Source organism: Cebus imitator, unplaced genomic scaffold (genome assembly GCF_001604975.1).
Source record: "Cebus imitator isolate Cc_AM_T3 unplaced genomic scaffold, Cebus_imitator-1.0 Scaffold227, whole genome shotgun sequence".
Taxonomy (NCBI): domain Eukaryota; kingdom Metazoa; phylum Chordata; class Mammalia; order Primates; family Cebidae; genus Cebus; species Cebus imitator.
Window position 1 is genome coordinate 3445842 of NW_016107542.1, and position 17223 is coordinate 3463064.

General features: G+C 35.4%; 1 protein-coding gene across 3 annotated transcripts in view; it reads left to right on the forward strand.

Moving 5' to 3' along the window:
- The window catches only part of JAK2 (Janus kinase 2), a 124779-nt gene extending 108941 nt beyond the window's left edge, over window positions 1-15838 (forward strand). For 2 of the 3 annotated variants that reach the window (XM_017496989.2, XM_017496992.2), the window contains 6 exons: window positions 6325-6514; window positions 7363-7487; window positions 7652-7824; window positions 10641-10758; window positions 14113-14226; window positions 14462-15272. In XM_017496989.2, coding sequence (XP_017352478.1) covers window positions 6325-6514; window positions 7363-7487; window positions 7652-7824; window positions 10641-10758; window positions 14113-14226; window positions 14462-14569 — 828 coding nt within the window. In that variant the 3' untranslated portion in view covers window positions 14570-15272. Of the gene's footprint in view, window positions 1-6324; window positions 6515-7362; window positions 7488-7651; window positions 7825-10640; window positions 10759-14112; window positions 14227-14461 lie in introns of all 3 variants that reach the window. The other variant, XM_017496988.1, reaches the window with a different exon arrangement.
- Window positions 15839-17223: the final 1385 nt, after the last annotated feature.

Below are 17223 nucleotides of genomic sequence, written 5' to 3' on the forward strand. Positions count from 1 at the left end.
GTTTTTTGTGTCTCTGTCTCCTTCAGTCCTGCTCTGATCTTAGTTATTTCTTGTCTTCTGCTAGCTTTTGAGTTTTTTTGATCTTGCTCCTCTAGCTATTTCAATTTTGATGATAGGGAGTTGATTGTAGATCTTTCCTCACTTCTGTGGTGGGCATTCATTGCTATAAATTTCCCTCAAGACATTGCTTTAAGTGTCCCAGAGATTCTGGTACACTGCGTCTTTGTTCTCATTGGTTTCAAAGAACATCTTTGTTTCTGCCTTCATTTCATTGTTTATCGAGTTGACATTCAGGAGCAGGTTGTTCAGTTTCCATGAAGTTGTGAGGTTCTTAGTTTCTTAATTCTGAGTTCTAATTTGATTGCCCTGTGGTCTGAGAGACTGTTTGTTACGATTTCTGTTCTTTTGCATTTGCTGAGGAGTGATTTACTTCCAATTATGTGGTCAATTTTAGAGTAGGTGCAATGCAGTGCTGAGAAGAATGTATATTCTGTGGATTTGGGGTGGAGAGTTCTGTCGATGTCTATTAGTTCCACTTGGTCCAGATCTGAATTCAGGTGCTGGATATCCTTGTTAATTTTCTGTCTCATTGATCTAATACTGACAGTGGAGTGTTAAAGTCTCCCACTATTATTGTGTGGGAGTCTAAGTCTTTGTAAGTCATTAAGAACTTGCTTTATGTACCTGATTGCTCCTGTATTGGGTGCGTATATATTTAGAATCACTAGCTCTTCTTGATGCATTGATCCTTTTACCATTATGTAATGCCCTTCTTTTTCTCTTTTGATCTTGTTGGTTTGAAGACCATTTTCTCAGAGACTAGGACTGTAACTCCTTCTTTTTTTTCCTCTCCATTTGCTTAGTAAATATTCCTCTATCCCTTTCTTTTTAGCCTATGTGTGTCCTTGCACATAAGATGGGTTTCCTGAATACAGCACACCGATGGGTCTTGACTTTTTATCCAATTTGCCAGTCTATGTCTTTTGATTGGGGCATTTAGTCCATTTACATTTAAGGTTAATATTGGTAATTGTGAATTTGATCCTGCTATTTTGATGCTAGCTGGATGTTTTGCCTGTTATTTGATGCATTTTCTTCATTGTGTTGATGGTTTTTACCATTTGGTATGTTTTTGGAGTGGCTGGTACTTGTTGTTCCTTTCCTTGTTTAGTGCTTCTTTCAGGAGGAGCTCTTGTAAAAGGCAGGCCTGGTGGTGATGAAATCTCCCAGCAATTGCTTGTCTGTAAAGGATTTTCTTTCTCCTTCACTTATGAAGCTTAGTTTGGCTGGATATGAAATTCTAGGTTGAAAGTTCTTTTCTTAAGGATGTTGAATATTGGCCCCCTCTCTCTTCTGGCTTGTAGGGTTTCTGCTGAGAGATCCTCTGTGAGTCTGATGGGCTTCCTTTTGTAGGTAAAGCAACCTTTCTCTCTTGAGGTCCTTAGCATTTTTTTTCTTCTTTTCAACCCTCATGAATCTGATGATTATATGCCTTGGGGTTGCTCTTCCTGAGGAATCTCTTTGTGGTGTTCTCTATATTTCCTGGACTTGAATATTGGCCTACCTTGCTAGATTGGGGAAGTTTTGCTGGATAATATCCTGAAGAGTGTTTCCAGCTTGGATTCATTCTGTCCGTCACATTCAGTTACACCTATCAAACATAGATTAGGTCTTTTCACATAATCCCATATTTCTGAGAGACTTTGTTCATTTCATTTCACTCTATTCTTGCTGCCTTGTTTTATTTCATTGAGTTGATCTTCAGTCTCTGATATCCTTTCTTCTGCTGGTCTTTTTGGCTATTGAATCTTGTGTATGCTTTGCGAAGTTCTCGTGCTGTGTTTTTCAGCTCCATGAAGTCATTTATATTCTTCTCGAAGCTGTTTATTCTAGTTAGCATCTCATCTAACCTTTTTTCTAGGTTGTTAGTTTCTTTGCATTGGGTTAGCCCATGTTCTTTTAGCTCAGAGAAGGCTGTTATTACCCACCCTCTGAAGCCTGTTTCTGTCAAATTCATCAGATTCATTCTCTATCCATCTTTGATCCCTAGCTGGTGAGGAGTTGTGATCCCTTGGAGGAGGAGAAGCATTCTGGTTTTTGGTGTTTTCCTTCTTTTTATGATGGTTTCTTCCCATCTTAGTGGCTTTATCTACCTGTGGTCTTTGTAGTTGGTGACTTTTGGATAGGGTCTCTGAGTGGACGTCCTTTTTGTTGATCTTAAAGCTATTTCTTTCTGCTTCTTAGTTTTCCTTTTAACAGTCATGCCCCTCTGCTGCAGGACTGGTAGAGGTCCACTCCAGACCCTGCTTGCCTGGGGATCACCTGCAGTGGCTGCAGAACAGTAAGGGTTGCTGCCAGTTTCTTCTTCTGTTATCTTTGTCCCAGAAGGGTACCTACCAGGTGTTGGCCTGAGCTCTCCTTTATGAGATGTCTCTTTGGGTATACAAGGGTCAGAGGGCTACTTGAGGAGACACTCTGTCCATTACAGGAGCTCAAGTACTGTGCTGGGACCTCCATTGTTCTGTGCAGAGCTGCTGGGCAGGTATCTTTAAGTGTGCTGCAGTGGAACTTATAACTGTCTCTTTTCCCAGGTGCTCTCACCTAGGAATGTTGGCTTTGTTTATAAGTTCCTGACGTGCTGCTGCCTTTTTTCAGAGATGCCCTGCCCCACACGGAGTAGTCTAGTCACAGTCCATCAGTAGTGGTGTTCCTGAGCTGCCACAGGCACTGTCCAGCTGCTGTGTGAAGTGCTTTGGTATTGGTGGACTGCATCAGTGGTGGTGGACGCCCTTCGCCCCACTGAGCTACACTGTTCCGGTCCAGCTGCACTTGCTGGGAAACTCAATCTAGAGCATTTCAGATTGCTTGTTTTATGGGGGGGTCTTACCTGCTGAGCCAGATTGCCTGGCTCCCTGTCTCCTCCCCCTTCCTTTCAGTTGAATGGACAGCTCTGTCTCCCAGGCATTCCAGGCGCCAGTTGAAACAGCTGCTCAGATTTGTGTGAGTTTCTGTGCGCCTACCCGCAGCACCACAGCACCAGCCCTGCCAAAAACTCATGGTGCTTTTCGGTCCAGGAATCTCCTGGTCTGTGGGCAGTAAAAACTTGTTTGGAAATGTGAGCATTCACCCTCTGTGTTGTTCTTGATGGGAAATGCACTCTAGAGCTATTCCTATTCAGCCATCTTGGATCACCTCTTTTCTCAACTTTGAATACAAACATGAATATATGAATAATTGTATGATTAAGACCTTTTCTGTGTTAATTAGCTTGATTGTGGTAATCATTTCATAATGTATGCATATATCCAGTAATCACATTATACACTTAAATGTATACAATTTTTATTTGCCAGCTCTTTCTTAAGAAAGAAAAGAAGAAAGCCAGTGTTTCAAATTCCAAAATCCAAAATGAAAAACCATCCTTGGCTATTAGAGTCAGAACTTTAAAAACCAGTGGATGAAAATCTAAAGGGCATTCTAGAAACCAGACATCCTTGGAAGGATCTGAATTACTTTCACAATTTTAGTTTATTTCTCTGAAAGCATGTCGTTTTAATATTACACAAATATTTGAGTCCCTACTTAAAAGCCAGGTACTCTGTTGGTCACTATAGACATGGGTTACAGTCACTGGCTCTGAAGAGCTTACAACTTAGTAGAGGTGGATAGCCAACTAATTATAGAACAGTATGAAAAGTATATACTGTATTTAAACTTCACACTCATCATGGTGTCTAAGAGTTTTGTAAGATGTGAATTGGAACAAATATCAACATTATACTTATGTATATTTGTGAATTGTTTATTGATTTTTGAGATAGCAAAACATAATTACAAGTTTCCTTTCACACAAAATTCCATTAATGTGTTTGGTTATAGATTTAATTATTTAAAAAAATAAAATGCAACAGGATGCAACAGTGTTGTTTTTCAGTACTTAACTGGGAATTTCTTTAGCATTATTCAGAAAGTACCCCTAAGTTAAACAGTAACACAGTAAATTATAGTATGTTTCTGTATCAACGTGTAACCAACATTGGTTAGGCACTTAGGCTTACTGGTTTTATTAGTCTGTTCTGATGCTGCTAATAAAGACATACCTGAAACTAGGTAATTTATAAAGGAAAGAGGTTTAATTGACTCAGTTACCCATGGCTGGGGAGGCCTCAGGAAACTTACAATCATGGCAGAAGGCACCTCTTCACAGGGCAACAGGAGAGAGAGAATGAGTGCCAGCAAGGGAAATGCCAGATGCTTATAAAACCATCAGATCTCATGAGAACACACTCATGATCACGAAAACAGCCTGGAGGAAACCACCCCCATGATTCAACTGCCTCCCACCAGGTCCCTCTGATGACACATGGGGATTATGGGGATTACAATTCAAGATGAGATTTGGGTGAGGACACTGCCAAACCATGTCACTGGTAGTTCTTTTACTCTCTCTTACTTGATTTCTCTGTTCCTATCTCAAACCCTTTTCTCTAGTCCTATCTCAAACCCTTCTGGTTTCCTATCCTAAATCCTGCTTTTTCTTTAGTTTTCTTCATGTTCTTCTTCCATAAGAAAAATAGAGGCATTTCAAATTAAAAGTCAGACTGATTTTTGCCTATCAAAGTGACAAAGATTTAGAAAAAGTATAATGACCATTGTTGGTAGGGATGTGATAAAATACACATTTTCCCACTGTTTGTTGGAACATCAAATAGTAACTACTTCGAGAGAGCTTCTAATGCAGTGTGTGTCAAGGGCCTTTGAAATGCTTGTATCTTTTGAACAGCTAATTGTTAAGTATTCTTAATAGAGATGCACACAAGTATTTATTTAAAGAATATTATTGCAATGACATGACTGTATTAATTTAAAAATTTTTCTTAGTGTACATTTGTTTCCAATGTTAAAAAATTAGTGCATTTGTGTGACAATATACCACAGTTAAAAGGACAATGTATATATAGTGGCAAGGAATATATATATATATATATATATATATAGGAATATATAGTGGCACTGGAAAATAAATTTTATGGATACATTGTTTAGTAGTGGAAAAGAAGATAAAACTCTTACTTCCTACTTTTGGTTTCTAAAATATGTTTTGGAATAATTTCTCACAACAGCCAAATGAGACAGACATTTTATTATACTCCACTTTAAGGAAGGAAAAAAACCTCATGTTAGGGAGAAGTGAATTGTCCAAGGTCAGAGAGAGAGCAAGTTGTGCATCAAGATTCTAATTCCCATATGACTCGAGAGTCCTGGTTCTACCCACTTTGTTGTGTGGCCTTTTAAACTGTGTACAGATTTAACGTTGAGCCTACATACGGTCTAGGTGGTTTTTTTTTTTTAATTTACTTCAATTATATAATTGAAAATATAATCACTTAGAATCTTGTATTTCAAGAACTACATTGTTTTATCCTTTAAGGATGCAGTAATATCCAAATACACTAATTTGATTAATACCAAAAACCTATACTTTAAGTTATTGCAACTTACCAATTCTATGTAGTTAATGAGTCTTAGGTAAAAAGAATGGATTTCTTTAAAGATATCTTAAAAAAAAAAAAAAAAAGTAGGGCCACCCATAGGCTAAAAGTTTCTTTCTTCTTAATCTGTTTGGGCTGCTATTAACAAAATACCATAGACTGGGTAGCTTAAACATCAGACATTTATTTCTCTCAATTCTAGAGCCTGGAAATTCTGAGATCAAGGTACTGGCAGGGGTTGGTTTCTGGTGAGGGCTCTCTTCTTGGCATGCAGATGGCCATCTTCTTGCTGTGTCCTCACATGGGAGAGAGATTGCTTTAATGTTTCTTCCTCTTCTTATAAGGGCACTAGCCTTGTCACATTAGGATTCCACCCACGTAACCTCATTTAACTTGTATCACCTCCTCACAAGGCCCTATCTCCAAATACAGTCTCCAAATTCATCATATAAATTTTTTTGGGGGAGGGGGGCAGTCACAGACATTTAACAAAATCACTGAAAGTGATATCAAGATATTTTGCAGAAGAGGAAAATCCTTTCTGGAAGTTAGTGACAAAAGTTTAGGAATTCCTCAGCATGTCCCTTGGCTTATCTTGATAATTAATGTTCATCATTTATTTAAATGGTTTTTTGAAGTAATTTATATTTTGGCCTGTAATTCCTCCTGAAAGAAGTTAAATTTATAGGTTTACTACCCACCAGTTGAGATAGTATTTTCTTAACTTGTTCTAGGAGTTAAAGATGTGTCTATGCTACTAGAATTTTCTATATAATTTATTTGTAATTTGCCTTGAAAACTTATTTCCATCCTAATGTGAGGTGTCATTTAGGGTAATTTTGGGAGTGTGGAGATGTGCCGATATGACCCTCTACAGGACAACACTGGGGAGGTGGTGGCTGTAAAAAAGCTTCAGCATAGTACTGAGGAGCACCTGAGAGACTTTGAAAGGGAAATTGAAATCTTGAAATCACTGCAGCATGACAACATTGTAAAGTACAAGGGAGTGTGCTACAGTGCTGGTAAGTTGACCATTGAAACCTATTTTAAATTCTAGGTATGGGCCAGGCACAGTGGCTCAGGCCTCTAATCCTAACACTTTGGGAGGCCGTGGTGGGCAGATCATGAGGTCAGGAGATTGAGACCATCCTGGCCAACCTGGTAAAACCCTGTCTCTACTAAAAATACAAAAAATTAGCTGGGTATGGTGGCATGCTTCTGTAGTTCCAGCTACTAGGGAGGCTGTGGCAGGAAAATCGCTTGAACCTGGGAGGTGGAGGTTGCAGTGAGCCGAGATCGCGCCACTGCACTCTAACCTGGCGACAGAAAAAAAAATTCAAGGTATGCGTTTGGCATCCTGTGTAACAGAAATGTACAGTGTCTAACAATCTGGACTTATGCCAATGCCCAGAGGGAGAAACATTCTATAATGACTGGAGATTGTGTTAGGTGATCATGGACATAACTATAGGAAGTATTTGGCTAGTTAGGCATTCATTTCACCTCTTAAGTTTACCAAGAGTGTATCATTTTTAAAGAAATTGTTTTTGCTTACATTTTCTATAAGAATAATCTTGAATTTGATGTTTTTGTTCTATGTAAATGAGGAGAAAGGAAATAGTCTCATCAGTTTATTTTGGTTTGCCTAAAGAGTTACAGAAAACTGAAACAGAAATAGTTTTAAAGCTTTTATTCAAAACGTTTTTGTTTTTATTCAAAAGTTTTTGATTCAGAAAGCTTATATTCTTAACAACTATATCACCTTTAATGTTTAATAAAGTTTTATCATCTTAGATTTTATATATAAGTCATTTATGATTTCAGTATAATATGGCAAAGTAAAACACTGTTTCCACCTCTATGTTAAAAGGTCGGCGTAATCTAAAATTAATTATGGAATATTTACCATATGGAAGTTTACGAGACTATCTTCAAAAACATAAAGAACGGATAGATCACAAAAAACTTCTGCAGTACACATCTCAGATCTGCAAGGTACCTAATATCCTGATTGATTGCTATAGATGAAGCAAGCATGTTGAAGTAATTGTTAGGAATTCATCTAGACTTTTTCTTAGATAATAAAGGGAATAGGGGTAAGACTATTTAAATTGTTTATGTTCATGAAACTAACTGAAAGAAAAATGTTTTATCCATAGGGTATGGAGTATCTTGGTACAAAAAGGTATATCCACAGGGATCTGGCAACAAGAAATATATTGGTGGAGAATGAGAACAGAGTTAAAATTGGAGATTTTGGGTTAACCAAAGTCTTGCCCCAAGACAAAGAATACTATAAAGTAAAAGAACCTGGTGAAAGTCCCATATTCTGGTGAGTATATTTCAGTATAAGTGAAATTTTAGAGCACAGATTTCAAACTTCATTGTTATTAATAGTTTGTCATTTATATTTACAATAATAGTGAGTATTTACTCTATGCTTACATTGGGCTAAATGCATTTTATAATCTCATTTAACCCTTATAACAACTCTTGGAGAACATTTATGATTATTATCTCCATTTTAAGCATGGAGAACTGAATAGCTTACCCAAGGTGACATGACTAGTAAATCACTGAACCAGGATTCAAACCCAGAAAGTCTGATCCCAGAGTTTGCTTGTAAGCCTTCCTAAACATGATGATAATGCTTTAATCTGGCATTAATTGAATATTTTAATATGTTGCAGCAATTTGAAGCTAAAGGTTTTTCTTTCTTTCTTTTTTTTTTTGAGACAGAGTTTCGCTCGTTACCCAGGCTGGAGGGCAATGGCGCGATCTCGGCTCACCGCAACCTCCGCCTCCCGGGTTCAAGCAATTCTCCTGCCTCAGCCTCCCGAGTAGCTGGGACTACAGGTGCGCGCCACCATGCCCAGCCAGTTTTTATATTTTTAGTAGAGACGGGGTTTCACCATGTTGACCAGGATGGTCTCGATCTCTTGACCTCGTGATCCACCTGCCTTGGCCTCCCAAAGTCCTGGGATTATAGGCTTGAGCCACCGTGCCTGGCCGCTAAAGGTTATTTTTGATGTGAATTAATTGTGAGGAGCATTCAAACCTAATTTTTTTATGTGGAATATACTGTTGTTTCTGTTTATCTGTGCTTTGATGGAAGATTTCCTTTTTTATGCCTTCATTCATTTACAGTGCACTTTCCTTTCTAGGAATGATTTGGTGGGATTATATTAAAATATTTTGGTTTTGCATACATTCTAATAGGCTTTCATTCTGATTTATTCATCTGCTAAAATACTTTTAAGACAATATTATGTGAGTCAGATGTTAGTGTTAAAGGAGGGGTTTTTATTTTGGCTAAGTATGTTTTATTTACATTCTTGATATTTAATTTGAAAATCAGAATTACTGATACAAATAACATAACTGCCAGTTTATAAATATTTTTCTGTGGGTCATCAGAATGACTAGAAATATATACATTATTCAGTTTGCTGCTGCCAAGTTCACGGATCATCTACATGTGCTAGCTATCTTTATTTTGTATGTGTAAATTTTTCAACTAATTCCAATGATTGCAAATTATTAGTCTGGAAATAAATCAGGTAAGAAAGCACCAATGATTTAGAATAGATTGATTATTTCCACTGACGGGTAACTTGTAATGCTATTATGAATGTGTTTTAAATAAGAGTCTCTATCTTTTAAAGATACATCTTGAAGTAATTTATGACTGAAATACTATTATGTTTGAGATTCACTTTATATAAATTCACTGGGGTGGGGGTGTGGAGTAATACATGAAACAAGAGGGGCAACGAGTTTAGCTGAGTGACAGGTACATGGTTGTTAATTGTTGTGTAATTTATGTAAGTTTGACATATTTCATAATATTAAGAATACTTTTTGAGGAATGTCCTCCTGATAATCATTAGAATTGCTTTCATCTAATTATTTTTAAGGTATTAGTTAAACTAAATATTAAGACTCATCTAAAAATAATCATCTGTTTTGGCCATATCCCCAGTGATATATGAGTTTCTTTTTATTATTTTCAGAATGAGAAATTAAAGAGGTTAAATAAAAGTAGCTGGCAGTCAGTAAATATTAGTTATATGAAGATCCAGAGATATGGATGTACTTAATGAATATGTTAATAAACATTTATTAATACTCTACAGTGCCCCAAATACTATATAGGGACCTAGGGATATGAAGATAGGGACAGTCCATCTTTTCTTATGCTAATCCTTAGTAGGAAGGCTGAACTAAAAGGAAAAGTTTGATGTGGTAGGCAAATTTAACCGACAGGTCTGCTACTCATAGTCCCTTCCCTTTAAGGGCTTACAATTAGGAAAAGTCAAATGTATAATCAAATCATTGCAACCATTTTTTTTTCCTCCAGGATACTTATATGGATTCATCTTTAAATGCATCTTTGCATCTTAGCTTGCAAAGAACAGCTTATTTTCACTTCTTAGAAGGGACTCTGCAGTTAACCCTGGTATTGTCTACAGAGACAGAAATAAATTTATTTGGATTTTAGTTATCTTTCCATATCAGAGGTTCCCAAGACCACCCTCATGTTGACAATTTGCTGGGAAGACTCACAGGACTCACCATATATCCATATCCATAGCTCTGATTCATTATAGGGAAATAATACAAAGCAAAGGTATAGCAAGGGGAAAAGGCATACGGGACAAAGTCTGGAGGAAACTACGCACAAGCTTCTAAGGGGCCTATTCCAGTAAACTTGTGTGGGACACATTTAATTCCCCCAGCAATGAATTGCAACAATAGGTGTGAAATACTGTCTATCAGGGAAGCTCATTAGAGACGCACTGTGCAAGATTTTCACTGGGACTGGTCACATAGGCACTCTCTGCCTGGCACATACTAAAATTACAGACTCCCAGAAGAAAAGCAGATGTTAACATAAACCGTATTGTTCGTACAAACAATCTAGGCATAGTGAGTCACTCTTATATAGGGAACTGTGGAATCTCTCCTAAAATCTAAGTTCACAGGTGCCAGGCAAAAAGGCCCTTCTAATTGTGGAAGCCTTAGGCCTGCTGTGTTAACTTTTTTCTCTACCCCCACCTCTTTTTTTTTAAATATAATGATTTGCAGGTAAAATCAAGAGTCCACATATTGAGTAAGTGTCTTTTAAATGTTCTTCATATATTACAGGTATGCTCCAGAATCACTGACAGAGAGCAAGTTTTCTGTGGCCTCAGATGTTTGGAGTTTTGGAGTGGTTCTGTATGAACTTTTCACATACATTGAGAAGAGTAAAAGTCCACCAGCGGTCAGTGTGCCTTTTATTTACTTTCAGTTTTCTGTTTGTTCGTTTGATTTGTATAAATTCATGGGGTACAAGTATAATTTTGCTACATGCATGCATTGCATAGTGGTGAAGTCAGAGCTTTTTGGTATCCACCACCTTAATACAATGCATTATACCCCTTAAATAATCTCTCAGCATCTACCCAGCCAACTGCTCACCCTTCCAAGTCTCCACTGTCTGTCACTCCACATTCTACGTCCACGTGTATGCATTATTTAGCTCCCACTTATAAGTAAGAACATGTAATATTTGTCTGTGACTGATGTGTTTCACTTAATTACCTCCACGTTGCTGCAAAAGGCAAGATTCATTTTCATGGCTGAATAGTATTCTGTTGTGTATGTATATCACATTTTCTTTATCCAGTTATTCACTGATGGACAGACACTTAGGTTGATTCCGTAACTTTGCTTTTGTGAAGAATGCTGTGATAAACAAAAAAGTACAAGTATCTTTTTGATGCAGTGATTTCTTTTCCTTTGGGTAGATACCCCATAGTGGGATTCTTGGATCTAGTAGTTCTATTTTTAGGTCTTTGAGAAATCTTTATAATGTTTTCTATAGAAGTTGTACAAAGTACATTCAGCATTTCTCCAACAGTGTAGAAGAGTTCCCTTTTCTCCACATCCTTGCCAATATCTGTTATTTTTTCCTTTTCTTTTCATTCTGACTGGAGTAAGACATATCTCACTGTGGTTATTTTTTTCTCTTTTTGTAACTCTGACTGGAGTAAGACATACTTCATTGTGATTTTAATTTGCATTTCTCAGATATTAGTGATGAAGATTTTTTCATATGTCTCTTGTCCTTTTGGGTGTCTTCTTTTGAAAATGTCTATTCATCTCCTTTGCCCACTTTTTAACAGGATTATTGGGGTTTTTGGTTGAATTGTTTTGAGTTCCTTATAAATTGTGGAGAGTAGTCACTTGTCAGATGCAACGTTTGCAAGTATTTTCTCCTGTTCTGCAGGTTTTCTGTTCATTCTGATTATTTCTTTTCCTATGCAGAAGTTTTTAGTTTAATGAAGTGTCATTTGTCTGTTTTTGGTTTTGTTGCCTATGCTTTTGAGGTTTTTGCCATGAATTCTTTGTCTACATCATTTCCATATAGTATTTTTAGAGCTTTAGATCTTACATTTAAGTCTATAATCTATCCTGAGTTAATTTTTATATATGGTGAGAAATATAGGTCCAGTTTCATTCCTCTGCATATGACAATCCAATTTACCAGCACCACTTAGTTAAAAGGGTATCCATTGGCTTGACGTGGTGGCTCACACCTATATTCCCATCACTTTGGGAGGCCAAGGTGGGTGGATCACAAGGTCAGGAATTCAAGATCAGCCTAGCCAACACGGTAAAACCCCATCTCTACTAAAAATACAAAAATTAGCCAGGCCTGGTGGTGGGTGCCTGTAGTCCCAGCTACTTGGGAGGCTGAGGCAGGAGAATCGCTTGAACCTGGGAGGCAGAGGTTGCAGTGAGCCGAGATTACGCCACTGCACTTCAGCCTGGGTGACAGAACAACTTCATCTTTCAAAAAAAAAAAAAAAAAAAGGGTGTCCTTTCCCATACTGCCCAAAGCAGTTCCTATCAAAATACCAAGTCCTTTTTTTCATAGAATTAGAAAAAATCCTAAATAGCAAAAGTGATTCTAAGCAAAAATAACAAAGCAGGAAACATCACATTACTTGACTTCAAATTACATATAAGGCTACAGTAACCAAAGCAGCATGGTACTTACATAAAAACAAACAAATCAGTGGAACAGAATAAAGAACCCAGAAATAAAGCCACATATTTGTAGCCAACTTACCTTTAATATATGTTCTTGTCGATTCTGTCAAAGTTTTTTTTTTTTTAACATGAGAAAAGATTTATCCAAAGAATAGTAAGCCTACGACTCATTTTAAAGCTCTTATTGCTTACTTTTAAGGCAATATGCAACAAAATAACCCAAAACTTAAAAAAGGGGGTATTCAGAAACTAGTTAATATATTCTCTTAATATTATTTTTATTAAATTCAGTAAGCTCATTCATTCTAGGAATTATTGCATAAGTCAAAATAAACCTTCCAAAGTAATTTTTCTCCTGGTTATCTTATAATATTTTTTTAATATGGAAAAGTATGAAAAATAAAAATCATCTCTAATGCAATTAGTCTGAGATGACCACCTTAATATTGTGGTATGTTATCTTTCAGGCTTATTTTATTTTGTGTATAAAAGTATATACAAAGAAGGTACATAAAATTTTTATAACTTTTATAAAATTAAGGTCATACTGTGCAGTTTGCTCTTCTATTTCATGAAGTATTAAAGCATGGGTAAAGTTTACAATATTAGAAAAATGTACTGCAAATATGATTTCTAATTGCTGAGTAGCATTCCATCATAAGGGTATATATATCTGAACAATCATTTTCCATTCTTCAGTCTTTTAAGTAACACTTCAGTGAACATATTGAACATGCTTATAGATAAATACTTATAATTATCTCTGGTACTCACCTTAGAATAAAAGTGTAAAAGTTATTAACTATTTTTAAAGTTTTTTTTTTTTTTAAATTTCAAAATGCTTTTTAGAAAAGCTATACCAGAGTGTATCTCAATAGCAATGCATAGGGATGTACATGTCATCATTTGCCAATATTGGTCATTATATTTCTATGCAGTTTTACCAAGTTGATAGGGGAGAAGATATATATATTTTTATTTACATTTCTCTTATTAATGTGATTGAGTATATATTTATTGGGTGTTTAGGGTGAGTTATGTATATGTCTGAATTATCTCTTCTGTGCTTTGCCTATCTTTATGTCTATAATTTTGACCAATTTATAAGAACTCTCTCATGAAAATAAGTAAATGACATTTAAGTATTTTCCTAGCTTATAATTCAGACTTTAATTTTATAAACTTTTGATATATGAAAGTTTTCTCTGTTGTATAAATTTATGCTTATTCTTCATTTTTTCTTATATTCTCTTTTATATAACTATTTCAATTGAAATGTAATATGATATGTTTAAACAACAAAAAAAAACCTCAACGGAAATATGTTTTCAGTTCATGTGTTTTGAGCTCTTCTCAAGGGATTTGTTGAGATTATTATAGCTATGGAAATAGAAATTACAGAGGTTCCATATTTAACAGCCTTATGTTTTTGGTCCTTAAAAGTAGTCTGTTTTGAAAAGGTTTGAAAACATACAAAAGCACACATATACTGAATTTTTCCCATTGACTGGAGGAAATTGAAAAAGAATTTTACTACAAATTAGATGTACAAAAAATACTGAAAGTGGATTTGTTTTAGGAATTTATGCGTATGATTGGCAATGACAAACAAGGACAGATGATCGTGTTCCATTTGATAGAACTGTTGAAGAATAATGGAAGATTACCAAGACCAGATGGATGCCCAGATGAGGTAACCCATTTTTTAATCTGTGATAATCATCCATTTTCCTTTTCTTTTTACTCAAGGACTTCAGTTCACTTTCTGAAATTTAATTTGCAGAGCTTCCAGATAAACAGCATAATCAGATGACTGTGGAACAAAGCACAGTTGTGACATGTGCCCTGTATTGAAAATTAATGTCTTCCACCAATTATAGATGGTCCTTAGTGTTCACTGTAATTTTGGTTTATTTTCTCCTTTACAGATTTATTTGATCATGACAGAATGCTGGAACAATAATGTAAATCAACGCCCCTCCTTTAGGGATCTAGCTCTTCGAGTGGATCAAATAAGGGATAACATGGCTGGATAAAAGAAAAGACCTTCATTCTGAGACCAAAGTAGATTTATAGAACAAAGTTTTCTATTTCACATTGCTGTGGACTATTATTACATACATCATTATTATGTAAATCATGATGCTAGCCAGCAAAGATGTGAGAATATCTGCTGAAAACTTTCAAAGTTTAGTAAGTAAGTTTTTCTTCATGAGGCTACCAGTAAAAGACATTAATGAGAAGTACTTAGCAAGAAATTTTGTGAGAAGTTTCTTAAACGTTGTCAGTTAACATCACTCTTCTCTGGCAAAACAAAAACAGACTTTTCAATTCAGCTTTTTGAGACATGAAAAAATTATTATGTAAATTTTGCAATGTTAAACATGCACACAATATGTATGTACAGTTTTTACCACAGTGGATGTATAATACCTTGGCATCTTGTGTGATGTTTTACACATATGAGGGCTAGTGTTCATTAATACTGTTTTCTAATTTTTCCATACTTTATCTATAATTACTTCACTATACAAATTAAGATGTTCAGATAATTGAATAAGTACCTTTGTGTCCTTGTTCATTCATATCACTGGCCAGCATTATAAGCAGGTGTATACTTTTAGCTTGTAGTTCCATGTACTGTAAATATTTTTCAAAGTAAAGGGAACAAATGTCTAGTTTTATTTGTATAGGAAATTTCCCTGACCCTAAAGAATACATTTTGAAATGAAAGAAGCTTACAAAGATAAAATCTATTTTCTTATGGTTTCCCTTTTATCTATTTGTGGTGAATGTGTTTTTTAAATGGAACTATCTCCAGATTCTCTAAGACTACTATGAACAGTTTTCTTTTAAAATTTTGAGATTAAGAATGCTAGAAGTATTGTCATCCATTGAGCTGTTAACTGCCAATAAGATTCTTTAATCCCTGGGATCTGTGCTCATGAATTAAATTTAAGCCTAAATCATAAAATAGATTGTTTTTAAAATGGATAGCTCATTCACGTGTAGCAGGTTAAGAATTTTTTCCTAAAGACTGTATATTTGAGGGGTTTCAGAACTCTGCATTGCAGTCATAGATTTTCTTTTATTAGAGGGGAAATGAGGAAAATAAGTGAGAAAGTATGCTTGTTAATTTTATTCAAGAATGCCAGTAGAAAATTCATAGTGTGTATCTTTAAGAAAAACGAGAGCATACATCTTTTCAATTAAGTATAAGGGGTTGTTTGTTGTTGTCACTTGTTATATTGCTACTCCACTTTAGATAACATACCTAAAATAAAATATGGTGGGTTTTTCGTGTGTGTGTGTGTGTGTGTGTGTGTGTGTGTGTGTTATTTATACAAAACTAAAAATACTTGGTATTTTGATTAAAAAGAAAATAGTTTATTTTTAGTAGTATAGTCTACTTTTTTAAAACTTGTACTGAAGACTTCTGATTTTGGGTTGAAGGGAAGGAAAAGGAAGAAATGTTTTTTACCTTCATTATATTTAAGCATTTTAGTAGTTACTGGATATAGAAATCATCTGAAAATGACAGTGAATTAGATTTTTAAAGAATTTCAGTAGCTATTTTAATGAAAGTTTCATATAATTTGTAAAGACTCCTCAAGGATTATATGAAATACAATTATGAGATCTTCCATTTTATTACTTTTCAAGTGAAGAATAGCCTATCATAAAATATGCTTGATTTCAGATTTTCATACTAAAACTTGAGTACATACTTAAAAGTACGTCTTTTCAAAGGTCTCTAACATTGTTTTTTAAAACAAGATGTGAACTAAAAATTTTTTTAAAAATGCTTCATCTTTTAGTTTCATATAAAGAATCCCACATGTACATTCTTGCTTTTAGAGTGGGATTACTACCTTATTATAAAATACCAAGTTTCCTAGAGACTTCTTTTCATTGAGGCTTTGTAAAGTTTTCAGTTTTGATTCTGACTATACATAAAAATAAGCTAACCCTGCAGCTATTAAGTTGGTTCTGTCCAAGAAACAGGTAAGTAATTATTGTACCACATAATGCCAAAATATTTTTTCACATTAATATTCTTCAGAAACAAGTGTAAAGGTATTCTTAGAATTATGTAATTGTGTAATATTCTAGTATAATAAGTTACACAGTCTTTATGTAAATGATTTTCTTTTTCCATGGGTACTTGCTTGGAAAATAGTCACTTTTTCATTCTATTTATATATGCTGCCAGTAACACTATAATTTGCTATGGAAGAGTGTTCTTTTAACCTAAGACTTCTACTTTAAAGCCAAGTGTAATTTTTATTACAACTATAACTTCTGGTATTTAAAGTTTACGTAAAAAATTGTGGTATTTTCTAACTCTTTTCTGTTAGAAAAGAGTGGAGCCAATCTCCATTGGGGGAGTGGCATTATGTGCTCAATTTATTGAGACTATGTTAATTTCTTTAGCATGTTTCCCCCCCAAATTGAAATACTGATGTAGTAACTATTCAGAAGTGATTTTCTTTTGTATTGTCACCTAAACAAGGAAATGGGGGCGGGGGCACACACATTGGTTTAGGGATGTTATGATAGCTTACCTTCCAGTTTTTAAGAAATACTTCCGCCGGGCGCGGTGGCTCAAGCCTGTAATCCCAGCACTTTGGGAGGCCGAGGCGGGTGGATCACGAGGTCAAGAGATTGAGACCATCCTGGTCAACATGGT